At 39.7% G+C, this 24,224-nt stretch overlaps 1 protein-coding gene across 1 annotated transcript in view; it reads right to left on the bottom strand.

Annotated features, from left to right (window-relative positions):
- The window catches only part of LOC121631943 (ankyrin repeat and fibronectin type-III domain-containing protein 1), a 129,091-nt gene that overhangs the window by 75,153 nt on the left and 29,714 nt on the right, over window positions 1-24,224 (bottom strand). Inside the window, exon 4 of the mRNA XM_041973046.1 lies at window positions 18,660-18,898. Within this exon, the coding sequence (XP_041828980.1) occupies window positions 18,660-18,898 (239 nt within the window). The remainder of the gene's footprint in view (window positions 1-18,659; window positions 18,899-24,224) is intronic.

Genomic DNA, 24,224 nt, shown 5'->3' with positions numbered 1-24,224 from the left:
TCAGCAGCTAGGCCTGCCGCTCAGTCACCACAATGACAGCTAACTGTGGCTAACAAGAAGGCTCAGAAGGCCAATGGCAAGTGATCATTTTATGGCACTGGGAGAAAATAAAAGGAGCACCAAGCAGGACTTTGACTGCTTGTTGTTCAGCTAGTCAGACTACTGAAACCACATCATTATGGGGAACAAGGACTGAAAACCTGACAGAGACTGACTGTGCCAGTATATTCATGAATTTGTGTGTATGTGTGGGTGTGTGAAGGTGGGTGGGGCAATAATGGAGAATGGGAGGATTTGTTTTGAAATGCAGCATGCTGAAAGAGTGAAGCAGCTGTAAGAGTACAGAACAGATAACTCTATAAAATGGCTTTACATGCATCTTTCCTTCTTTGTCCAACTTCCACCTGCCCATCTATACATCAGTTGCTGTCACTGCTGTGACCTCCATCTCTCGTCACATTCAGCCACACTCACACACACAACTGTGGTCGATCTTTATCAGTATCACTTGTGATGATCTCATTGCAGAAGTATCTCTCCAGTAGTGACATTGAGGCACAATGCAGCAATGATTGGACTGTTTATGAAGATTTGACTTTATGCTTTTTCACAAGCAACAATCCTGCATTGCCTCATTCGTTCACCACATATCGGCGGAGCTATGTGCTCCAAATTACCACAGAGGGAGGCGAAGCAGAGCAGCTTCATTGTGAGGAAAAGTCTGAGCCTACATGACAAGCACCGGCATAATCATCTTGTACTGAGAGCCTGCCTGGGCCCGATAGTGGCGACGGTCCCGTTCTGGGGTGACTCATTGTTTCCAAATCTTTTCATATGTGTCAAATTAGGAGGAGACAAAAGACACTCCCTCACTCCTCTTTCCCAGCCTCTGTTTCTTACTTCTATTTCGTTCCCTCATAGCGCTCATCGGATGTGTCTATCATTTCTTCTTTAATCATCTTCACCCTGCCTTCACTCAAATTTCCCCATTTCTTTACTTTCTTTTCTATAAATAAATGTCAGTCTGTGCCTTTTTCTTCTCTTCATTTAGTGAGGAAATGTTGGGAGAAATGTCATCTTTGCCCGGTTATTGTGCTCGTCAATCCTCCTCTCCTTTCTCATGTCCTGGCTTTTCTTATCTGCTATCCCACATAATTTGTCTGCATCACTCGCTCAGGGTTCAGTTACTATTTTGGCAGCAAACCGATTTTTACCTGCTGTCTATGCACTTGCCTCACACACAGCAGAGCTCAGGTGGCTGTTATCAGATCACTAAAACCTTCCCAGTCTACAGGACACACATTTCACTGTCCCATCTCACTTTATCTGTTTTTGTCTTGGTCAATGTAACGTGCAGTCTCTAAAACCTTGTTACTGGATCCACAGCGATTCCTGCTAACTTGTGATAACATCCAGGGTCTTTGCTTTGCCTGTCAGCATGACTCCTTTTAAAATTCAGGTAAGAAATAATACCTGCGGCTACTTTCTTTGACATATTTGAGTGAGGGATGGAGAGTAAAGGCAGATGGCGGGATTGGGAAAAGTCCTGCCTGAGCTCAAAACATCCAATAATGTGGAACTCTCCAACAAGTATGCCTCAGTGTGTATGAGTGTGTAGTGATGCGTGTGTCTCTGGTGACAGGCACTCTTAGTGACTTACAGTGTGTATATGTGCGTCTTATGAGAGCGTATGGGAGATGGAAGGAGGAGGAGGAGAAGGAGGGGTAAGCACTTACAAATATGCATCTTAATGGCTGCTCTGTTCCCACCATTCACACCAAGTGATGGAGAGAGTGAGGGCCAGAGAGGCAGGGGATGAGAAGGAGAAGTGGTGCTGCATGTTTTCAAGTGGGCAGCCAAGACGCGGACAGAAAAGACAGAATGGTGTAAGCAAACGTCAACAAGAGACAAGCTATGTGAGGAGCTGCCATACCTGACTCCTTCAACCGTGGCCCCATTCCATAGTGACACACACACACACACACAAACACACACATAGGCCTCAGCAGCAGTAGTATTGAGAAGCAGAGTGGAGAACTAGCCTCCTCAGGCAGTAGCTGTTTGTCGCTAAATGAAGGCCGGCATTCTTTGGTTTCCCAAGGAGCTGGGTGCCTGCCAGTCCCCCAGCCACTGAGTGCCATTTTATTAAGAACAAAATGGAGCCCCTATGAAAGGAGCCCAGCACTGAGCCTGCACAGGTCTCACTGAGCTGAGCCTCGGCATAAACAAACAGCACCTTAAAGAGACAGGCGTGCAGAAAATAAGAGACGGCAGGGCCCCTCAAGAAGCACCTCAGAGATACAAATAACGCTGAGAATAGCAGGGGAAGGAGCCATCATCAAGATTCACCTCAGAGATGAGATGGTTATTATCAGCTTGTTTTCATGTTGAAAAACTGTGTAAGGAAACACGTGACTGCATGCATGAGACCGGCGAGATGATAATAAACTACATGTATATCCACCACTGACTCCTGTGCATTAGCTCATTAATGCTAATACCAAAGCTGTCATGTAATCATAAATCTTGGCATAATGACAGACATCAGAATGAGGAAAACACATGATCTCAACAACTTTGATATTGCTGGTTTGGGAAATGGCATCAGTGAAAAGCAGTTCTGTGATTGCAAAAGTCCTGAGGATGCTTTGCAAAATGACACTGGAAACACTTTTTATTTACTGTAAGAAGGGCCTGACCTTTGAAATGTGCCTCATCTTTGTTGTGATGCCTCTATCACTCCTCTACCTTCGCCAAAACCTTACCTCATGATACAAACCATATTTCGCACGTGTACGAATTGAACTGAAGCATCTTATTAACATTTTTTCATAGAACGTAAATGTGCTCTAAGTGTGATACCAAGTCTAACTCTTAGTGTAAACCAGGAGAGGTTAGTAACACTGAGTCCCTGCAAAAGCTCCCTGTCAATGTGTGTGTGTGTGTGTGTGTGTGTGTGTGTGTGTGAGAAGGCGAGAGTAATTTTGTGTATGTAAGAGAGTGAGAGAAAGAGAGAACTTCTCTGGTTTGTGGATCCAAGGACACAAGAGACTGTGGTTTTTCAACAGTACGTGTGCATGAATATAGTGTATTTCTGTGTCTGCATATAGCACGAGTGAGCCTGATGTCCTGTCAGCCTGCGAGATGAACTCTGCTCTCCAGATATATGACAGTAAGATGAACCGTATTGATAAGCAAGCCTGCATTCTCTTAACAGACAACCACACAGCTGATAGTTAATGAAAATAAATTAAACAAAATGTCCAATTTAAATTTGTTTCACTTATTATATATTGAAAATTCATTTTTATTCAAAGCAGAGCTTCTGATCTTCTGCTCTGCTTTGAATAAAGATTAACTTTATGTTATGAAATAATTTCTGACTGGCTGACATTAGGTGAGTCCAAGGCGAATATTTAAGGATGCAATTCTTTTCTTTTATTGATAGAATGTACAATCCTGGATATTGACAGGCCAATTTTACTCAATTCAAGATCACACATTGGTAAGGCATTAAGTTGGCTTTGATTGGTTCAATGTTGTGGGATCTTTATTATGCCGAGCGAATGCTACCACCTCTTTCTCTGCCAATACAAATATTCAGAGAGACAGCAAAAACACAAGACAGTGTTTCCCTGCAGCCCCTAAATCACTAACTCTCCCCTCCCTTCTCTGAGTTCTTTGAAACTGAATTTTTGCATAACAGTTCAGACAAGAGTCTCTCCATGTGAAATGGAATTTATGAACACACACAAATGTTATCACTTCAAAGCAGTAAATCGGAGAAATGTAGCATGCTCGGATTGTTTCTGTGTAGCACAAAGGGAAGGTGCCACATGAACAGATTTTGTATGAATGCAGCCAATGTTGTGCTGTGTCTTGAGACTAAATCTCTTTGGACTGCTGTGAAAAGCCAGAACATATATATATATACATATATATATATATTTATATATCTATATATACATATATATATATATATATATATATATATATATAGAGAGAGAGAGAGAGAGAGAGAGAGAGAGAGAGAGAGAGAGATAATGCTATTTAAAGCCATGGCAGTTCGAGACGTCGTCAATATTTTCGTTAGACATTAATGCTACAAATGACTGACAGTCCACAGATGTAATAATTTCCAAGGAAACGTGTTCCCTAGGAACTGCATATCAGTGCTCCCCGTCTCACTCTAAATCACAGACACACGATAAAAACACACACATCATATAATGGGACCGGAGCCAACATCTGTCTTTGATATTATTTAACTAACCGCTTATTGTGGGAGCCCACCAGCACCACGGATGGCGTCTAGTGCTGTGCGTGTGTTAATCTATGAGTGCACTTCGGCGTCCATTCAGACACTTTGGCAAGCCACCGTTGCGTTGTTACATCGTTCAAGAGTTGAGTGGTATGTGTGTGAGTGTGTTTGTGTGTGTGCATGCGTGCGTGGCTGCGTTTGCTCAGTATGTGTGTCTGCATTTCTGAGAATGTGACTGCATACCACTGCGCAATGTGTGTTTCCACAGACATGTGAGAACACTGTGAGTGTGTGCGGTGGCTATCCCCCTCCACAGTGAAAGCCACAGCCTCAAACCACATCAGAGAGTGTGTGGGAGACAGAATGACAAGGCCAGGAACCAGCCAGCATCTGCCTACAACCACACACACACACACACACACACACACACACACACACTTAATTTATCACACTTGCCCATCTACTTATTGACTCATACTGTCCTTTACGCTGTGTCTCGCTTTTTTCCCTCCAAACATTTTAACACCAGCAATAATTACACCTCAAGCTCCATGCAGTGGTCACTCGGTAGACACAGGATGCAGCGTCCAGCAGAGGTAGGTGTTTGTGTTTGCGTACCTTTTCTCAGACATTGAGGGAGCGGAGAGACAAATAGGCTTTCTATTGTGGATTTGTTTTAACACTTTAACAAGGTGCAACTGTCATTCATGGCTGTGTGGGATAAATAAAAATATCTGAATTAAATTAAATTCACCTCATTGGATGCAGGAATAAACAGCACACACGAAATACATGACCTAACAAAAACAGACACACACACAGATGCACAGGTATACATACACCTGCATGTAATGTATGCATGTAGCCCAAAGAAAAAACACATTTTATCAGTACCTTCTTATACACACATAGAAGATGCTATTGCAAGCCAAAAGTCACTCATGAAATTTCTCACGCTGACACAAGCACACACACACACACACACACATGCACGGACAAAGACACAGCGCAAGTGTAGGTCATCCATGGGTGAGTGAAAGCTAGAAGCAGTGTTTTTCCTTGCGGTGGACACACATCAATTTCAAGGAAATTGCTAGCCCCATTATTGGAAAGTGTTACCGGAATGTCAATTAAGGGGGAAGTTTTTAACCTCGCACCACACAAATAAACAGTGCACCCCGCACCCTCTTATTAAAGGCAGTGTCAGCGCAGACAGAGAGTCTGGACAGAGTGAGGGAGGCCGGGATGGAGGAAGGGAGGCCCGGGGAAAGGGAGAAGAGGAGACAGGAGACCTGGTACTTACAAAAAATAAAAATAAAAAATGCCCTGCTTTTTTTGGGTCCTATACCCTGATAACTACTCTTAACTCTGGTCCTGGTTCTAGTCCACTTAAGAATAAGCTTAACAGGCAGGGATCAGGGGGGAGAAGAGGTCACATAAATAGAGGCGGAAGTATTGAAGGGCAAAAGGAAACTGTAGTACAAAAGTGTATTGTGGGTTAAATAATGAGTGTTGGAAACAGGTGAAATGAATGATGTAAAGAGGAGATGGGGAGGGGCAGTAAAGTTTGTTCTATGCAGGATTACCGACAATACAGGTGGTGCAGCGCAAATAAACATTGCAGGGAAATGAGAAGCATTATGCCAAAATGCTAGCAAAATATATACAAAGAAATATGTAACCTTTAAAAACAATTTCAAACAAGAGAGACAACACGAGAATGCCTGCAGTCAGATGCTGTGCAACAGAAAAACAGGTTACAAGAATGTCTGACAGAGATATGAGGATAATGAGGGTATATATTGTAAGATGATTTCCTGTAGATTTCCCCATTCTTTGTTTTCTGTGATCAGTTCAATGTACAAGCTGTGGAGCACCTTGGACTGGGGCCAGGAGAGCAGCAGTCCAGTCCACTGACAACCTGGATGTTTAAAGGTTTATTTATAGTATGAATCCAGAATCATCCCAATTTTTCACCCAGGTCACAAAGATTCATAAGGGACACAGCAAAAAAAAAAAAAAAGTAGCCAAGGAAATATATGTCTGGGTGAGAGCAGCAAGAGATCAAACAGCATTAAAAAACCCAAGCTACTTTAAACAGGTCTCTTCTACTGATGCTTTACCCAAAAAAGAGCCTCCAAAAGTGGATGGAGCGTGCTCAGATGGCTCCAGGGGGTCTACGTCTGCAAGCTCATAGGCATGTGAAATGCCTTCACATAGCCAGTGTGTGGGCCTCTGTTTGGAAAAAGGCTTGCCAAAAGCCCCATCACCATAACAGACAAACAGCTGCTCAGAGGCAGCGTGTTCCATATAGCTTGCTAGATTACACACTGGACACAAACGATGAAATTTCTCACTCTGGATGGAAAAATAAGAGGGCGTGATATCTCATATCCTCTTAAAATAATAAACAAATTGGGTAGAAGTTAGCACCATCTCCTGAATCATGTTTCACCATCCAGTGAGCCGAACTGCAAACCCCTGTTCAGAAAATATTTAAATGCCAAGCTGAATTAAGGGGAAATACGATATATTGCACAATGCTAGATTGTTTCCATTTGATGTCACAGTGCTGCAATAAACACATGCAGTCTAAGGCTTTAATGGTGTCAGTGTTGGAGGGGTTGGTACATGATAATTTAATATGATGATAGCTTGTCTGTTAGTTTTAGAAAAGTAGATGAAGATTTTAGGGTTAATATCTTGAGAAATTGATGGAGTACTGAGAGGTGGTGAGGTGCGGGAGTATTGCTTAATACTTCAAACCATTTCACCTGATGACTACCAAAGAGTCAACTGGATTCAAACCATGTTAAATGTAGAGCCTAAGGTGAAGATGTACATCATCCAATATCAAGGTAACACTGCAGGACTATAGGAGGTGCCCTGTAGTCATGGGAAATGAAATGCTACAGTAGGTTAAGGATGAAGGAAAGACAAGGCGCATCTTGAATGGCCATGTACCTCCACACGCATGTCTCTGAGTAAGCTGATCAAGGCTGTACAATCTGTTCAGAGAGTGAAACCAGAGAAAATAGCACAAGAAAATTCGAAGTTATTAAGTACAAAATATAATTCTACTGCACCAAATATGTGGTTAAAAAGTCTGACATCTTGGAACCAGACAAAAAAGAGAGAAAAAACAATCATTGGGGAACTACTGATTTAGCAGTAATCCACAGAAAGAGCTCCCATATTAATAACAAGCAAACCCCAGCCCTGACAAGAGGAAGAAAAGATGTGAGGAGTGGAGAAAAAGAGGGAAGCAAGAAGCTGATAGAGAGCTACAAAGAGATCAGTAGAAGAGCGACTCTGAATCTGCATAGTTAATGAACGTCATTTCACCGGTTACCAGCGGCAACCGAAGCGGCTGCACAAAGCATTCTCATGCCATTCTTGGTCTGTTTTTGGGTGAGCATGTGTGCATCCACGTGTTTCAAAGAGAGGTCTGAGCAAGCACATTCAAATGAGCGGCATTTTTTCTTGTTTTCTTCTGTTCTTATGTAAAATAACCAGATTGTGGTTCTCATCCCCTACCCATCAAAGTTTCTCAGAAACAGAGAGAAGGAACAAGAGCGGTTTGCCAAAGAAATGTGCCAAAAAGGGTGAGTGGGATGACTGAAAATGGTGATGAATTATCTGTCTGTAAGTGTTTTGTGTGTAAAGGTAAAAGAGTGTGTGTGTAAAAAAAGTCACCTTCCCAAAGCCAGACCATTAGGGTTTTCCAAACTTGACTTGAAATCTGAACTGTAACTAGCTCTTAGTGCTTTCTTTGATATTTTAAATTAACTGTAGCCAATGATGCAGTTAATGAAAAATTATGTGTTGAAATCAGTTTACATCAAGAGACACTCCAAAAAATTCAATTTTAGTGCAGTTTTAGTTGCTTATTTATAGTCATTAATCATTTTTACAGCATTATCCATCCATCATACATCTACATTACATGGGAAAGTGACAAAAAAAGACGGAAGTTTAGAGGCTGCCGTGCACAGAAGCTTATGAACCATCACTTGAGCCACCAGCTCACAGTTCTGATTGTCAGCACAGGAATGCTGAACAAACAAAAACACTACTGTTTTACTTTCATAAAGCAGCCAAATGCCTGGCTTCTCTCTTCACAAACAGAAGTGTCCAAAGATAATGAAAAGTAGTAAGCTGTCCACGGACAAACATTGGCTCCGATAGTAGTTATGACTGTCCGCTGCGGTGTTAGTTTGTTAGTCATCCCAGGACGAATGAGTCACCGGAGAGAAACCTCAAGCACCACCCAGGTACCAGTTCAGTCATAAACACAGAGCACAGCATTGAGATGATTGCTGGATGGGTCTGGAAGGCAGGATTGCTGTTGTGTGGCATAATGCTGCCACCATGTGGTCTGTAGAGGAACAACAGCAGCACATAATGTATAACCACAACCCAGATTGTAGTTTGAGCTGCTTTCAGTGAGTAAGCTGTCTTACTGTTCTCTCAAAACTGCACATCTGGATCTTGATGTATTAGTTTAAATATTTTTTAACTATTAAAAGGCATGGCTGCAAAGAAAACTGCAATGTAGAGATTCTGGTGGAGATGACATAAAACATGCAAGGGTGAAATTTTCATGCAGGTGCTCAGATAAAGATTTTTATTAACACAGACATTCTATTGTGTTTTACTGTTTTAAAACCTGTGTTTTAGTCCTTAAAACTATATTATTTTTCATACTGGCAATTTGTATTTAAGACCAAGAAATTCACAAAAAAAAAAGTAAATAAATAAATCTAAAATGGATAAGTTTGTCTTTTACACAACCAGGCAGCTTTATTTAGATTTTTAACTAAATCAGTATTCCACAGAGCAAAGACATAACAAAGCTGCTAAGCAGATTTTTGGATTTACATGCAAATATACGCAGTTATACACAAGTTGGATGTATTTCAGAATTTCTATACATAGTTATTATATGTAAATAATAAGAAGACAAAAAGAAAAAGCTAAAGCTAAGGCAAGTTAATACAGATACATACAAACTAAGCAAAAATTGGAAAATATATTATGGAGTCTGTTTAGTTTATCAACACACTCAGCTGTGATAAGCCAAGTTAAACAGGGCAAATTTAATTCCAAAGAAGGTAAAATGCTCAATGATATACCCAATGCATGGACATATGCAAAATGGGCAGAAATACAAAATTTCTGAATGAATTAAAAAAACAGTGTGAGAAACAGAGACAGGAAGTAAGAAGATATCAGAGTAAGAAAAACAACCTGGAGAGGTTCCCATCACTACTCCTTCCCCTGACTGCATGTGGGCCAAAACATCAGTCTAATTACCCCAGTAATTACAGCGCTAATACTGCAAAGGCCTTGAGGCTGCACTCTTCTGTCCTATTTCGATTGAGGCCACTGGATGTTAGTCAGCTAAAGGGAATATTGGAGCTCTCAAACTACTACCAGTGAGCTGTTCAACATGTCATCCTTGATCTTTCAGACAATGTGTTCAAGTGTGTACTTGTGATGTAAAAGTGATTTTTCTGTACAAAAAATAGGGACATTTTCATTATGATGCTCAACAGGACCTCCCAGCTAGAGACCCTTTGCTGGTATCATACTGAGATAGCAACATGAAACATCACTTCACCTTATAATGATTGCAATCAGAAAAACAAGTGGCTGTCCAGTTGAGGTCCTCGTCTGTGTTTCCCTTCTTTTGTCTATAAGTATCCATAAAACAGTATAAAGGGAATAATACTAAATATATCTCATGCATGATAGTATTGTCCAAAACATTATCTACAGTCCTTCAAAGCTGCAGTTTATAACGCTGGATGTCGCATCTTGGACTAATTCAGGGTAGACTAGGGTTGCATAATTGATCATTTCAGCATCAACACAGCACTGAATGCCAGCAGAGTGGTACAATGCAAACTGATATAAGGCATATTATGCAAACACATCAAAATATACCTCATATCATATAGAAGGACAACTAAGAAAGCCTTATTTTCTCAGATGACTCTAAAAAGTAAATATGCTAAATATGAAGACCAGGGGGAGAAAAGAAAAAAAAAAGGGTGGAATTGGATATTTGAGATACCTTTTGTCAGTGATCCAATAGATCAGATTAAAAACACCCAATTCAGTGTATTGGTGAGTTTGATACTGGTCATACTGACGCTCCCGTATGATACTGTACACATCCCACTGACAAATAGTTAACGCTGACTTACTTCTATCTGTCCAGCATCCTAATAGAGCAAAAGCAATAGAAATGGGTGGGTGGTGAAGAGAGTCATATATCTAGCTGTTGCAGACACAGAACCAATTTTGTAAGAGGCTGCTGGACCATACGAGGACAATAAATATTGGACTTGCATTCTGGGAACAACAGGAAAATGAGATGCTTATTTTTTCTGAGTCTGTTTTGTGTTAGTGGAGACTGTGTGTGTGTGTGATTACTTTTCCTGAATTATACATACTTGATTCATTAAATACAAGAAAAAACTTCAACCAGCTGCTGAAACAGAAATACTGTCTGACTTGAATGAATGAATGCCTTTATTGTCAGTGCACAGATAAAAATTAAATTAAAATCTGGGCAACAAACAAGCAGAATAAAGTCGCTGTATGTAATCAGCTTTGATGTGCATGAGCTTTATGTGCCATCTAGAAACATCAGATGGTGACTTAGCAAGGAAAACAAGTAAAAATCTCTGTGATTTATTGGAAAACAACACGTTAAATCCAAAAGACATTGTGTCTGTTGCAACAAACTTGTTGAAACAAGCAGACTAATATTTTGTTTTAAACTGTAAAGATGCTTTTCTTTCTCTGCTTAACGCCTAAGATAGTAAAATAAAAAGAAAATTAAAAAAAAAAAAAAAAAAAAACACACACACATACACACACATTGTGCATATTCAACAATTTTGGATTTAAAATTATTAAATATGGGTAAATGCCATTTTGTTCAATAAACCAGACCCTTTTTCGGGTGAATATTTACCATCAGAAACACAAACAGCAGACAGATGTCAGAGCTAACGGTACAGTATCACTTCTAGGCTCTTCATGTAAGGCTCCCCGATGCCTTTTTCACTATCTGATGTCTGTACTTTACTGCAAGATGTTCTCTGTCTCTTCTTTTCATGAGCATTCAGTTTTGTTTATGAATGATTATGTGTGATCACGCTCTGTGCCTGATTCCTTAAAGCACAAATGATTCCAAACAGAGAGCTTAACCATGGGGAGCAGTGACATGTCCTTTAAACCAATCCAGACAACCCAGAGCCTTTTTGACCAAAGCAACATGCTGAATATAATCTGGTTTATTGAACAATCTAAACACCACTGAGTCTCCTGCCTGTACTGTATGAGGAGTCTTACATGTGTGAGTATGTATCTCTCTAAATGATTTGTTTGAGATGATTCTTGTGGAGTGTCCTGTGGGTTTCCAGGGAATCAGGAAATTGAGACAAATAACTTCTGCATTTCATGTTTTATGAGCAAATTGACTCCCCCTTGTTTGGTTTAATAGAGAAACTTTGTGAGTCATCACAGGATGTGTCAGACTGAAGCGCTGTAAATAAGCAAGGACAACGTATTATGTAGTTACAGCCATCCAATCAACAGAAATGATACAGTCTGTACTTTGATTATGTGGTTACTCAGCCTCTGAGCTCAGCGCTGTTAAGCTTTGAGTGCATTTGCACATCAGACAAATTTACGTGTAAATAAAACATGCACAGACACACAAATACATTTATTTACATTCCATCTGCAGCATGTCAAAAGATTAAATCAAGGTTGGTGAAAACACTGATGTATGAGTTTATTTCTATTATTCAGAGAAAAGGCTCCCTGAAATTTTCACTGGATGCACTGATTAATAAAAAAAAAAGAGTCTCCCTTCAATAATCATTCATCATCAGGATGCTGCAAGATGCATGACAGTAACGTCATGTCAGCCAAATACTCCGGAGAGCCATGATGAATGAGATGAAACCGGGATTAAAGCAAGTGGCGCAGTCAAACAACAAATTCCGGCTGTCACAAACAAGAAGATAGATGTAAATACATCCTTCCCCATAAGATATTGCTTCAATGTCAGCTTTTACGGAAAATTGCACTACAGTACAGAATAAACAATCATTACAGACAAGACTGCAGTAATACAAAACAAAAACATAGACAAAAACACCTTTAATTATGTAGCTATCAAAATCCATTACAGTTTACGGATACAAAACCAGCACGATGCTATCGATGGAGCAGGTGTGATGGAATGTGGAATAAATTAACGCTGTTTCGTCCAGAACTTCAGCTGGACAGAGAGTAAACAGAGCCAAACTGGACCTACATATTGCAGGATGCTTAATAAGGGGGTGCTAAAGAATCTGTCTAGAAACTATATGTTGGCTGTACCACAAATTGATAGATACAGTCAAAGCTGTGGTTTTATTTTAACAAGCATAACACAATTTCTGCTTCCTGTTGTAGAGTTGAAGTGCAGTCTGATTCAGACTGCTTTTCAACTCTTAAAAGATACAAGCTGCTTCTACCTTAAATAGAACAGGGAGGAAAATTGCATCCTCAACCTAAGATGTGAAACACTTGATCAAGAGAGGAGCTAACAAAGTGTACGAGTTAAAAGGGAAAACTGCAGGAGAGGAGATGATACCGACGATGCTGTTAGAGTAGATAATTAACTTTTACCGTAATGCAGAGTTTGGCAGCCGTACAAACAGCTAGGTTCACTCTCTCCTCTTTCAATCTCATACTGCCCCTTTCCTCCCTGTACTGAGCTTGACTGCAGACACAATCAACACTTGAGCACTTTGATCACTCGCTCCACTCTGTTCATTCAGATTATCATCTTTAATCTAACTTATATTTACAAAAGTCATGTCCACACACAAGGACTGAGAATTTAAGCTCACAAATGACATGTTTGCAGTCTCATCCAGACATTACCTTAGGGGTGTGATAAAAAGCAATTTCAAGTTTTCAGTGACACAAAGGTGGCTCTCTTTTAACTTGGCTATATCACCATGGCAACTAATGCCACACATGCAATCCACTCCAAAAGATTTAGCACTCAGACGTGCAGACTTCAATCAGCTGTTAAATTTCCACCTTTACACCATTTCTCTTCCTGATGAGAGCAATATAGATTCTCAGCTGTAGAAATGCAGAAATTGAAACCCGAAGAGTTGCAGGTCTATGACGCCACTAAATTAAGCAGTCAGTTAGCTTTTTAAAACTGACGAGGAGCACTGGCACTCCTGTTAGTCTTAAAGGGTTAAAGTGGAAAGAAAGTGTATGTGGCGTTTGCTTTCAGTCACTTTTGTTTTTCTCTTTGGTTCTGATTTGCTGTCCACTTTACAAAGCTGGTAGAGCAGCTAATAGAACATAAATGGGAACTGAGTTAATCGGTCATTAATTATCACAGAGAATATTCAATCAATGAAAGTAATTGACCTTGATTTGCTGAATTCCATGGATTCGTCATTATGGGACCATGTCACACTTTAATGTGTTTAATTTTGTGTTAATTTTTTACATTTTGACATCCCCTTATGAAGGCTAAGTTATGTTTTGTCTCTGTCACTTTCTCATTTTCTTTTCTTTGCTTCCTTCAATAACATCCTCTTATGTTTCTTTGATGAATCAGCCATGGTGCTCGTTTAAAAAACTGTGTTGATATTGAGTTGCTGGCATGTGAAGTGTTACAGTAAACAGAATGCAACTGTGACGTGATGCCCCCGGGCTGGGAAAATAAGTTGTGAAGTACAGTTTTGCAGCCCTGTAGGACAACAACGGCTCCAGGAATGTATATAATGAAAGTCAGTGTGCCATCCAAAATGAGTCAGAAGCACAGAGCTTTAAGGTCATTTCTCTCTAGCCTCATTTGCATCAATAGTATTACTTTTACACTTGCATTTCGGCAGTGGCCAAAGGTGGGGACCCTGGCGGTCCAATTTTCGGCTGCAGAAGCTAGCTCCAGGGACGTGGAACGTCACCTCTCTGGCTGGGAAGGAGCCTGAGCTGGTGCACGAGGTTGTGCAGTTCCAGCTAGATATAGTTGGACTCACCTCAACGTACAGCTTGGGCTCTGGAATCAGACTCCTCAAGAAGGGTTGGACCCTCTTCCATTCTGGAGGGGCCGAGGAGGTGTTGGCATACTCATTGCCCCACAATTTGGTGCGTGTACATTGTGGTTTACCCTGGTGGATGAGACGGTAGCCCCCCACCATCTTTGGGAGGTGCGACAGGTACTGACTGTTTGTGCTTGTGTTGGAAAACACTCCTTCCGGGGACTTCAATGTTCATGTGGGCAATGACAGTGAGACCTGGAGAGGCCTGACTGGGAGAAATTGACCCTCTGTCATCTGAATACAAGCGGTGTTTTGTTATTGGACTTCTGTGCTCGTCACTGATTATCCATAATAAACGCCATGTTCAGGCATAAGAGTGTCCACATGTGCACTTGGCACCAGGGCATTCAAGGCCGCAGTTCGCTAGTCAACTCTGTAGTCGTATCATCAGACTTGCAGCCGGATGTCTTGGACACTCGGAAAGAAAGGGGCAGAGCATGTCAACTGATCACCACCAGGTGGTGAGTTGGCTCAGGTGGTGGGACAGGATGCCAGTCCGGGGTGGTGGTCACCCTCTTCAAGAAGGGGCACCAGAGTGTGTGCTCCAACTACAGGGGGATCACACTCCTCAGCCTCCCTATCCTAAGTCTATTCAGGTGTCCTGGAGAGGAGGGTCCGTCAGGTAGTCGAATCTTGTATAGACTTCACTCTTTTTAGGGTCTTTTCCAGTGAGGGCTGGACTCCACCATGGCTGCCCTTTGTCACTGATTCTGTTCATAACTTTTATGGAGGTGTGCTCTTCCATATCAAGACGAACCAGAAGAGGTGACCTTGGCATCTTGTTAGGAAGCCTCCTGGACGCCTCGACGTTGAGGAGTTCTGGGCACGTCTGTTTGGGAAAAGACCCTGAGGAAGATCCAAGATGTGCCAGAGGGACTACATCTCCCAGCTGACCTGGAAGTGGCCAGGGAGAGGGAAGTCTGGGCTTCCTTAATGCAGCTGCCCCCACAACCCGACCTCAGACAGGCAGCAAGAACATGAATGAACGGATGGCATTTCCTTTTATCATCTTCCCAGCCCACAGTGACCTGGTCTGCTATTTTCTGTTCTATTTTACTAGAAGGATTACAATCTTTTGTCCATGTTTTACTTTGCCCCAAAATCTTATAGTCAGAAAAATGCAGAGCACTGAAATAAGCTTAGGAACTAGCTTCTTAAACCTCCTCTATTTATATCTTTCTTCTACAATATAGCATCACACAGTTCTTGATTTTAGCTCAACATGGATCACTCTATCCTGCTGCCCTGATATTGGGTCAGTGTTGCTCTGCTGCCACCATAAACCTCCACAGGAAAACAGTAAACAGTACAGCACAACTGATGTTGGTGTGAGCCTGCAGATGTTTCCCTGTGTTCAACAACAACTCACTGTTGTAAATGTGCTCTTCATCCATCCATAACAAACTCACCAACACTGTTGCTGCTGCTTGGCTTTTTGTACAAGAGAAAGGATAAAGGAAAAAGGGGAAAACTAACTGACAGAGACCCAGAGACGGTAGACAGCATGAATGAATTATTAATAACATAAAAGACATCCCTTCTGTGAAAAAGAATACATTCCTTTGACCATCTTCTGAGTTTTAAAAAGAGACATGGGTGACAAAAAATTTATATGGTGCTGGTGAGTACTGCTGCCTTATATAACCTGTCTCTCTGATGGTCTGTTAATATGCTTTTATATCTGTCTGTTTTCCATCTGGCTAGCAGAAGTGCTGTCCCAGTGGAGTTGCACAATAAGACTGTTTGAATAAAAGCTTCCACCTGATGCATTACACTGAGTAAGACTGCAGACCTGTGAATTAAATGCTTGACTGTGATAAAAAAGCAGGATTTATGCATTTATGAGACATCTTTGGTGGTGCATCTAATGCTGTGGGCTGTTACAAGACAAGAATGGATTAGCTCTCACCCCGAAACACATGCTGCAGGTCATCAGATCCAGTGCTGTTCCCATTTTAAGCCAAGACGTGAAACCGTGAAGTGTGATGAAAAGTTTTTATAAAGAACATCTACTTTTTCTTTTAACTTCAGGAGGAGGTTTGACTTTTGTCTCTGATCAAACCTAGAAAGTACTCCAACTCCAGACAGTAGGCTTTAGTTCACGGCCCGTGCTCAAAGACGAGAAGGAATATCAGATAAAAGTCCTTTTGGATTCTTGACATATGAATTCCGTTTGAGGTCCAGCCATTCGTGTCATATCCTCTTTTCTGTGCAGGCAGGACCCATCCAACGTCCACCTTAAGTTCTCCCAGCAGACTGTCCCCCACCTCTGTTGGTGTCCTGTTGCACTTCTGACACTTGAGAATCAATTACAAAGTTGAGGCTGGTAATGAGGGCTCCAGTTACCCAATCCAATGAGCAAGGTACAATATATGGGTCTTCAATATTTAATGTCCCTTCATCAAGCCTGCTGCCTATGTCTCGCACTGCTTCCCCCACAACACTCAAACTAACATTTACTATGCTCAATGAGAAAATTTTAATTAGCAAGTAAGACAATTATGCTTTCTCAATTAGATAAACTGAAAGAGGTCAAGGTCCTGTGGTTTCATAAGATGGAAACTAGGCAGCAATAGTCTTGTGTTAATATACTCTAAAATTTCAGTCTTTATCAGCTTGTACAGTGGCATAATTTTTTGTCTTTGTCTCTGTCAGACAATTGCTCATGAAAAAAAGTGGCTTCATTTAAAGCAGGTCTCTAAACTTCCCAAATGAGCCTGAGTAATTATGGATAATTAAGGTGATTTACAGTGTATGTGCTATTATCATGTAAATTAATTTCAATAACTGTCATGAGCTTTCTGTCTAGTTTCAAACATCTTCATATGGTGTTTTTGTTATTACCAACAGCCACGTCATGATTACATTTAACTGTTAACAACATGGCTGAGCATTTACACTGCAGACCAGCAGCGCACCAAAGACGGTGAATCAATCTGGAAAGTTAATATACCTAAGAAATGGATCCCATCATCTTCTCAGTGCTGGTGATTAGGATTGAGGTTTTCTATCATCAGCATTTAGGGACACATCATTAGCTGTGTGCTGATGTAGTTAAGGCTTATATTATGTTTGTGCACTGTATTTACTTCAGCTCAGTATCTGAGTGGATGCATTCTGCTCTGTAAGTACAGGAGGCAGCAGTTACTGTAGCTGACGAGTCAGCGGGTCTTCATAGTGAGTGAAAGCCTCTGAAAAAGTGAATTCGCTTCATTTAAAAAGTACCGGGTTTTCCTCTAAAATTTAATTAAAAAGAAACTAAACTTTTCCCTGGTGTTGATATGTACTCTATCAACACAGATGAATCTGTCAACTATAAAAAAAGTCTCTGTTTAGGTTTTTTAAATATAGTTAATACAGGTAGTACAGGTAATACTTCTTTTTTATCTACAAACACATTTTTTTCTTTTTTATTTGCTTTTCGTTTATTTATTTATTTTACCTTCTGTTTTGCTGTTCTTTTCATTTTTTTCACAATGTCATTAAAGCCAATTAAGGAAAAGGAACAAGTCATTTTATTTATAATGGTGGAAAAGGGGTTGGATTCAATAAACAGGTTCTTCTTACTCCTTTTTGAGAACTTATGATTTTGTTTCATTTTCCCTTTACTTTCAAATTGATTTTTTCCTTTTTTCAATCTGTTTATGGAAGCTATAGGCAAAGAGACAAATGAATATGTGCCTTATTTTGTTTCCATGTTTGTAATAAATACTTGAAAAAACTTTTTTTTTTTACAAAATACCCCCATGTTCATACAATTCAGGACACTTTCATCAGAGACTTGATTTACTGAATTAGCCCAAGTTTTGTGTTCATTCTGCATCAAATGTATTATTTCTTAATCTTTTTATTATATTCTCCCCTCTTTTTTGTTTGCCGGTGTTGCTCTTGTTACCATCATGTTACATCCTGATAACCTGATATGATACAAGAAGACTCAAACTGGGGGAAATAGTTGCTGTTCTAGGCAGTTTGAAATAGTTTGTTGCTTTATATATTTTGTTCTTTCTGATCTCTTAGTTTGAAAATTGTTATTTGATGGTGTCTTAGAGTCACAGAATGATAACCACAGAGGAACAGATTAAATTAAAAGATAAGCAGATTAAAGATAAGCAGGAAATACAGTGTGTGTCAAACACATGAATGTCTGCATGATGGTAGATTCTCAGTTAGTGAGAAAAGAAGGAAGAGGGTGAAAATACCAGCAGGGCTGCTGTGTTTGAACTGTGTGAAAACGTGAAGTAATGGATTAAACTTACAAACTTTCTCTTCAGCTTTCCCTTATTGCCACGGCTCGGCTTGCCCTCGACTGCATTCCCTGAGCCGTAGTCTGAGCGCATGTCCAGGTGGTCATCTGCTGACATGCTCTTGCGAAGGTATGCAGCTCTCGCCCGGAAGTGGGAAAAGGGTGACTGGGAGCGAGGTCGGACTTCTGAGCAGCCACCCTGTTCGGTCTCATCGTCACCCTCCATGTCATCCTCCAAACGCCACAGCTCTCCTGTGGAAAAAAAAGAAAAAAATAGGAAAAAAAAAGGAAAAAGACTGATGTAGATATATGAGCACAAGACAGATTACACAAAGCAATTATTGGAAACTGTCCTGCAGTGACTGCTTCCATAAAATATTTCAATTTGCATGTAATTTAGCTTCCTTTTAAGCTGAATTACTTTACAACCATATTACATCCACAGCATTATTCTTAGTCCGCCTCCTTAACAACTTGATTAAGATTGTAGATGCTGGACATAAATTACAGCTGATGTAAAACAACGAGCACAGAGCAGCACCGACACAATGACTGAGCTTTCTAAGTTGCACAGTAAATGGATGCATGATGTCAGAATTTAGCTCAGCTGCACTAATCATATTCGACTTCTGCTGTATTTGATGTTCGTCAGATGTCTTGTCATTGCCCGAGTAACTCTCAAAAAGTACTCACTGGCTTCATCTGACAAAACCTGATGTACTGGAAACTTACATCAACTCCGTCCATCAAGATAACACCTGCAATAAAATACATTTTAAGAAGGACGGAAACAAATTAGATAAAAAAAAAAAAAAAAAAAAAAACTTAGGTAAGGTAATGAATAGTTCAAATACATTTAATTATGGTGCTTAACAGGGATCAAATAATACGTAAGAAGTGGCTTATGTATTTGCCAAGTTGTTACCATGTATTATTATGCTGTTAATACCTAAAAAGTTGTGGGTTTTTTTTGTTTATTTGTGTGTTTGTTTTTTTTTTTTACGTGCCATCCTAAACCCCTAATAAAGAAATAACATTTCACATGGCACTGGGATGTGTAAGCTATTACACATTTCAGAGAAATTAATAAGCAGGCTGTTTTAATGTCATGTCTCAATAGAAAAAAAGTTAAACAAAAAGAACACATTTAAGGCACTACATTAAGAAAAGTTGATGAGGACTTATTGTGCCTGCTTGAGGTGCATTTTATTTTATTTATTTATTTTTGTACTTTCTGCAAAACACATTTTACTATTCTGTTTGGATGAAGGGAAAATTTAATTTATTTCATGCACATGAATAGATCATTTTTACTTCTAAAAAAAAAGCTGTCAATATTCTAAGAGAAGGGAGTAAATACAATATGTAGAAAAAGAAAATCAAAACAAACTCCTGAAAAGCTTTCTGCATTTGTCTGGCCAAGCCAGCTGTTTTTATTTGACTTTTTCTTATTTTATGTGTTTTCGAGTTGGCAATCTGCTTATTACAGCCATGCCTAGTGTCGTTTCAACCACTGATTTTTAATGACAGTGTGCAGCAGCCAAGTTCATCTGCATTGTCTTTTTAGCACTTGTCAAAATGCTTCAAATTCAGCTAAGATGCATGGCTCATGTCTGTAGATTCAAATGGAAGAAGCGGCTGCTGCCACCCTCCTGTCACAGGGTGCTCTGCTAAATGTAAATGAAGCTGAAAAAAGAAAAAAGAAAATGTAGAGCTCTTTACGTTTTCTCAGTTATCATTTTAAATGTACACTCGATGACAGGCATAGCAAACAACTGTGTTTAACATAAGTGTATTGTGGACATACACATATATAGGGACTTTTCTGTTGTGCTCACATTGCTATAAATAATAAGAAATTCATTGGCTCTTCCATTTTACAGTTGCATGAAGTGTCTGACAGCTCATTGAAATAATGTTTTTTGGTGCTCTTTGTTTGCTGCTGACATAGTTTGAGAGTTAACAAGCTGGATTTCCATCCACTGGTAAAGTAAATCTGAAGCAGCTAAAAACAGGAAATGTAAATCAGAGCTGTTTCCATTGACTGCTTAAAAATGACTAAATTAGGTTACAAATTGTGCTGCAGGTAACAAAACGTAATTAAAAAGAAGAAGAAGCTGAGGAAAAACAAAAATAAAACACACACACACACTGCAGTGGGCATCCATAAGAAGAACACAGAGAAAACTCTTTGTCATTTCTGGCAATGGCTGGGTCATTGATGGATGGTCAGCTGCTTGTATTTGGTTGCCAGATCAGACCAAGAACCACTGCTGAGTCATGTTATTTGAATTTCTGTCAGTTCAAATGTGACCTATAAAGTTGTTTCTACTCCCTCCTGAAAACTCCTTAAATGTTTCCATCAAATCTTCAGTCAAAACAGCCAAAGACCACATCAAATAAGTGTATGACTTTTAGGGTATTGGTGAGGATTTTTAAAACTGCAGTGAATCATTTACAGTTCCAGAAAGGCAAGATCAGACAGCATATATGGTCCAAACTGAAGGTTCCAGGAACCAATCCCAGCCACTTGCTGGTTGGGGTTCTGCAAGTAATTTCCATCTGTTGTATGGAACCAATGCAATGAGAAAATTAGCACAAGGTATGGCAAGAGGCCAGTAGAACGAATGACTTTATTTGGTTATGGCTGCAATAGCCAAGAATCATATTCTTTAAGACTTCATGTTTTACCCAAACATGTTAAACTGCAGTAGTGGATTTAGTTTATTTAAAAAAGACAACATGGGTTTGTAGTTTTAAGTGTTTCAGACAGCTGCATCACAAATGTCTTTATTTATTTATTGTTTCATTAAACTGGTTACAAGGTCTGATGCTTTTCCAATCATTTATGAGGCTGTAAACACAAGTACTAACAGGCATGTCTGTCCACCAAGAAAGAAAGTGGGGCTCCTGTCTCACTTAGCTCACTCAGCTGTTAAAATTGATAGAGAAAGTGAAATCATTACATTTTTGACACATCCAATTTTATGTGACCTTGAACAATTTAGCTTCCACTTCTTGAGAAACATCTGAATTACCCTTGTATGAGAACTGGACGAAGCAGGCAGAATCGTCTGCCGGTGGGCAGACATACGGGCAAAATCAGATCAGCATATTCATAGATTTCATTCATTTGCAGTGTAGTCCTCCCAAAGCCATTCTAAGCCACAAAAGTTTGTTTTGTTTTTAAGAGCATAATGAAGACTGACAGGGGACTCACAATTATGTTCAAAATCAATGAAAGAGAGAACTTAAATCAATCTGGGTCCATGATAAAGTTGAACGGGTTCTTTTTTTCCCTCAAATTCAATTTGTGCATTACATTTCAGGAAACCAGCAGTTTTTTTAATAATCCTAAACAAACATGTAAGCACACAAATATCTGATGCTGATCACACACTATTTCTGTAGCAGGGCAAACCATTTAAGAAGCATTAAAACATCACAGCCTACGCCGTTGTCTTGTATAAGTGAATTAAATTGATGAATTGGACATCAGGCTGCATATTTTTTTTCTTATTTAGCATATACAAAAATATATATTTATGTATAAAGTCTCTTTTATGTAAACTTTAAGCTGTCTGGTAATAATAATCATTATCAAAGATTGGAGGTAATACCTTTGGTAATGAGAGCTTTTCTGTAAAGTTCATTGTGTTTAATATTATTAATGAACAGCTGCTGAGATACATCTGGCTTCCAAAGCTGAGCTCAATAAAATAACAGGTGAGTAACTCCTGGTGAGAAACTATAAGGTGTATTTCTCACTAATACAATATGCTGCTTAAAACTGTGAATGAAGTGTCGCTTGCATATTAAACCATGAAAAAAAAAAAGTTGTCTTCTTACTTCTGGAAGGATAAAGAGAGGAAGACGGTGAGGCAGCATCATGGTCGATGACAGTAGTTGCTAGGCAACAAGGAGCCACGTGAGACTGAATCCTCTAATTTGATATTTGCATCTTAGAGCAGCACCCAGGCAAAGGAGAAACAACATAGACAAACATAGACAGTGGAGATGTAAAGGGACTTAAAATGGAAGCACTTGGTCTAAATCAGTCGACCACAGACAGGGCCGTCAAGTCAAGGATCATTAGACATAGTAAGAGGAGGGATTTATTGGACAGGAGCATTGAGGGTTGGGTCTGATGCCTCTCTAACAAAGTGGGTTTATTGATGAAATAACACTGTCATCCTTCAAACAAGACGCTTAATGACCCAAAGAAAGGTAAAGTGAGACTTGGCCAGGGGGAAAAGGGTAGGAAGTCTCAGGCAGCTAGTGCACTCTCAGTCTTTTGTCTGTGTTTTTTTTCCTTCTATTTCTTAATGTTTATCACTGAAAGCTCCTCTGGCACTGCCAGACAAAAGTAAAAAGCTAAAAGTTCAAACATGGCCTGTAATATAAAACTAAGTACTACTTGCTTTTGCTGTAATGAAATGGAAAGTGTTTGATAACCTAAACAGAGGAGAAAATTAAGCACTACTTATGCATCTGATGTAGGACCAATGCTTTATGCATGACATTTAATACACACTTCAAGATCAAGAGGGAAGGGCATCTTCTTGTACTATTTGCTGTAAAATGACAAGTATAAAAGAAAAAAAAAACAGTTGTGCCAACATAGGACATTAACGGGCATGTTATTCAAACACTATTTCGTATGATACGTGCCTGTAGCATCTTCGATCCATATTTAATCCCCTCAGCATCACTGCAAAAATATGCAGCTTCAACTAACACAGTTGTGTTAGAATGCTAATATTAGCGCAATACCTGTTCAAAACCTTGTCTGCATGTTTGAGTGTGAACTCTGTTGTTTTATTCTCTTGTGAAAACTTCTCTGAGTTTATTTCCAAGTTATTTCCTCCCGTAGCACTTTGTCAATCCACTGGGACTTTGGTTTGCTTCAAGAAGAAAACTTTTCCTTATTTTAATAAGGTCTCCCTCTCTAATGTCGGCTGTGCCTTTTTTCTCCTTTGTGGAGTTTCATACTCCTTTTCTCCCAGTTGCTACACAGAAGACGGCGCCTTGTTTCAGGAAGTGGAAGGCTCCTGTGCCTGTTCCTCTTGTATTAAACATCACAAATAGGGCTGATAAGACAACATTTTTCCACGTTTCTTAAAGTTTATCATCAAGTTGTAAAATTGAGTGAAAACGATCAGTAGAGAAAAACCACTGTTGACTTTATATTTTACTGGTTGCCTGTCAATGAATGTGACAAGAGGAGGCACGTGTCACCTTAGATGTGTCCGGCTGTGACTCTACAGCTGGGAGCTCTTAAGTGGTTGTTTGGGTTTAAGGACAGATTATTTCATAAATGACCCACTTTGAAAACATTTCAGAGCTGCGAGCAGCAGAATCAAGTGATGTGTAACTATCCACTGAGAATTTAAAAATGCATTATGAGACACTCTATATAGGTCACTGTAAAAAAAAAACTGAGTCAATACACAAATGCACATCTTTCATATATTCCATCATTAGTTTTTATATTAAATTCTTTATGAATAAACAGTCATTTAAAATGAATTTATCCCACAAATGTTCTTGCCTACGGTCTGTTTTGGGTGGATTTTTA

Source organism: Melanotaenia boesemani, chromosome 21, assembly GCF_017639745.1.
Source record: "Melanotaenia boesemani isolate fMelBoe1 chromosome 21, fMelBoe1.pri, whole genome shotgun sequence".
Lineage (NCBI taxonomy): Eukaryota > Metazoa > Chordata > Actinopteri > Atheriniformes > Melanotaeniidae > Melanotaenia > Melanotaenia boesemani.
This window is presented reverse-complemented; position numbering and strand designations above follow the sequence as displayed.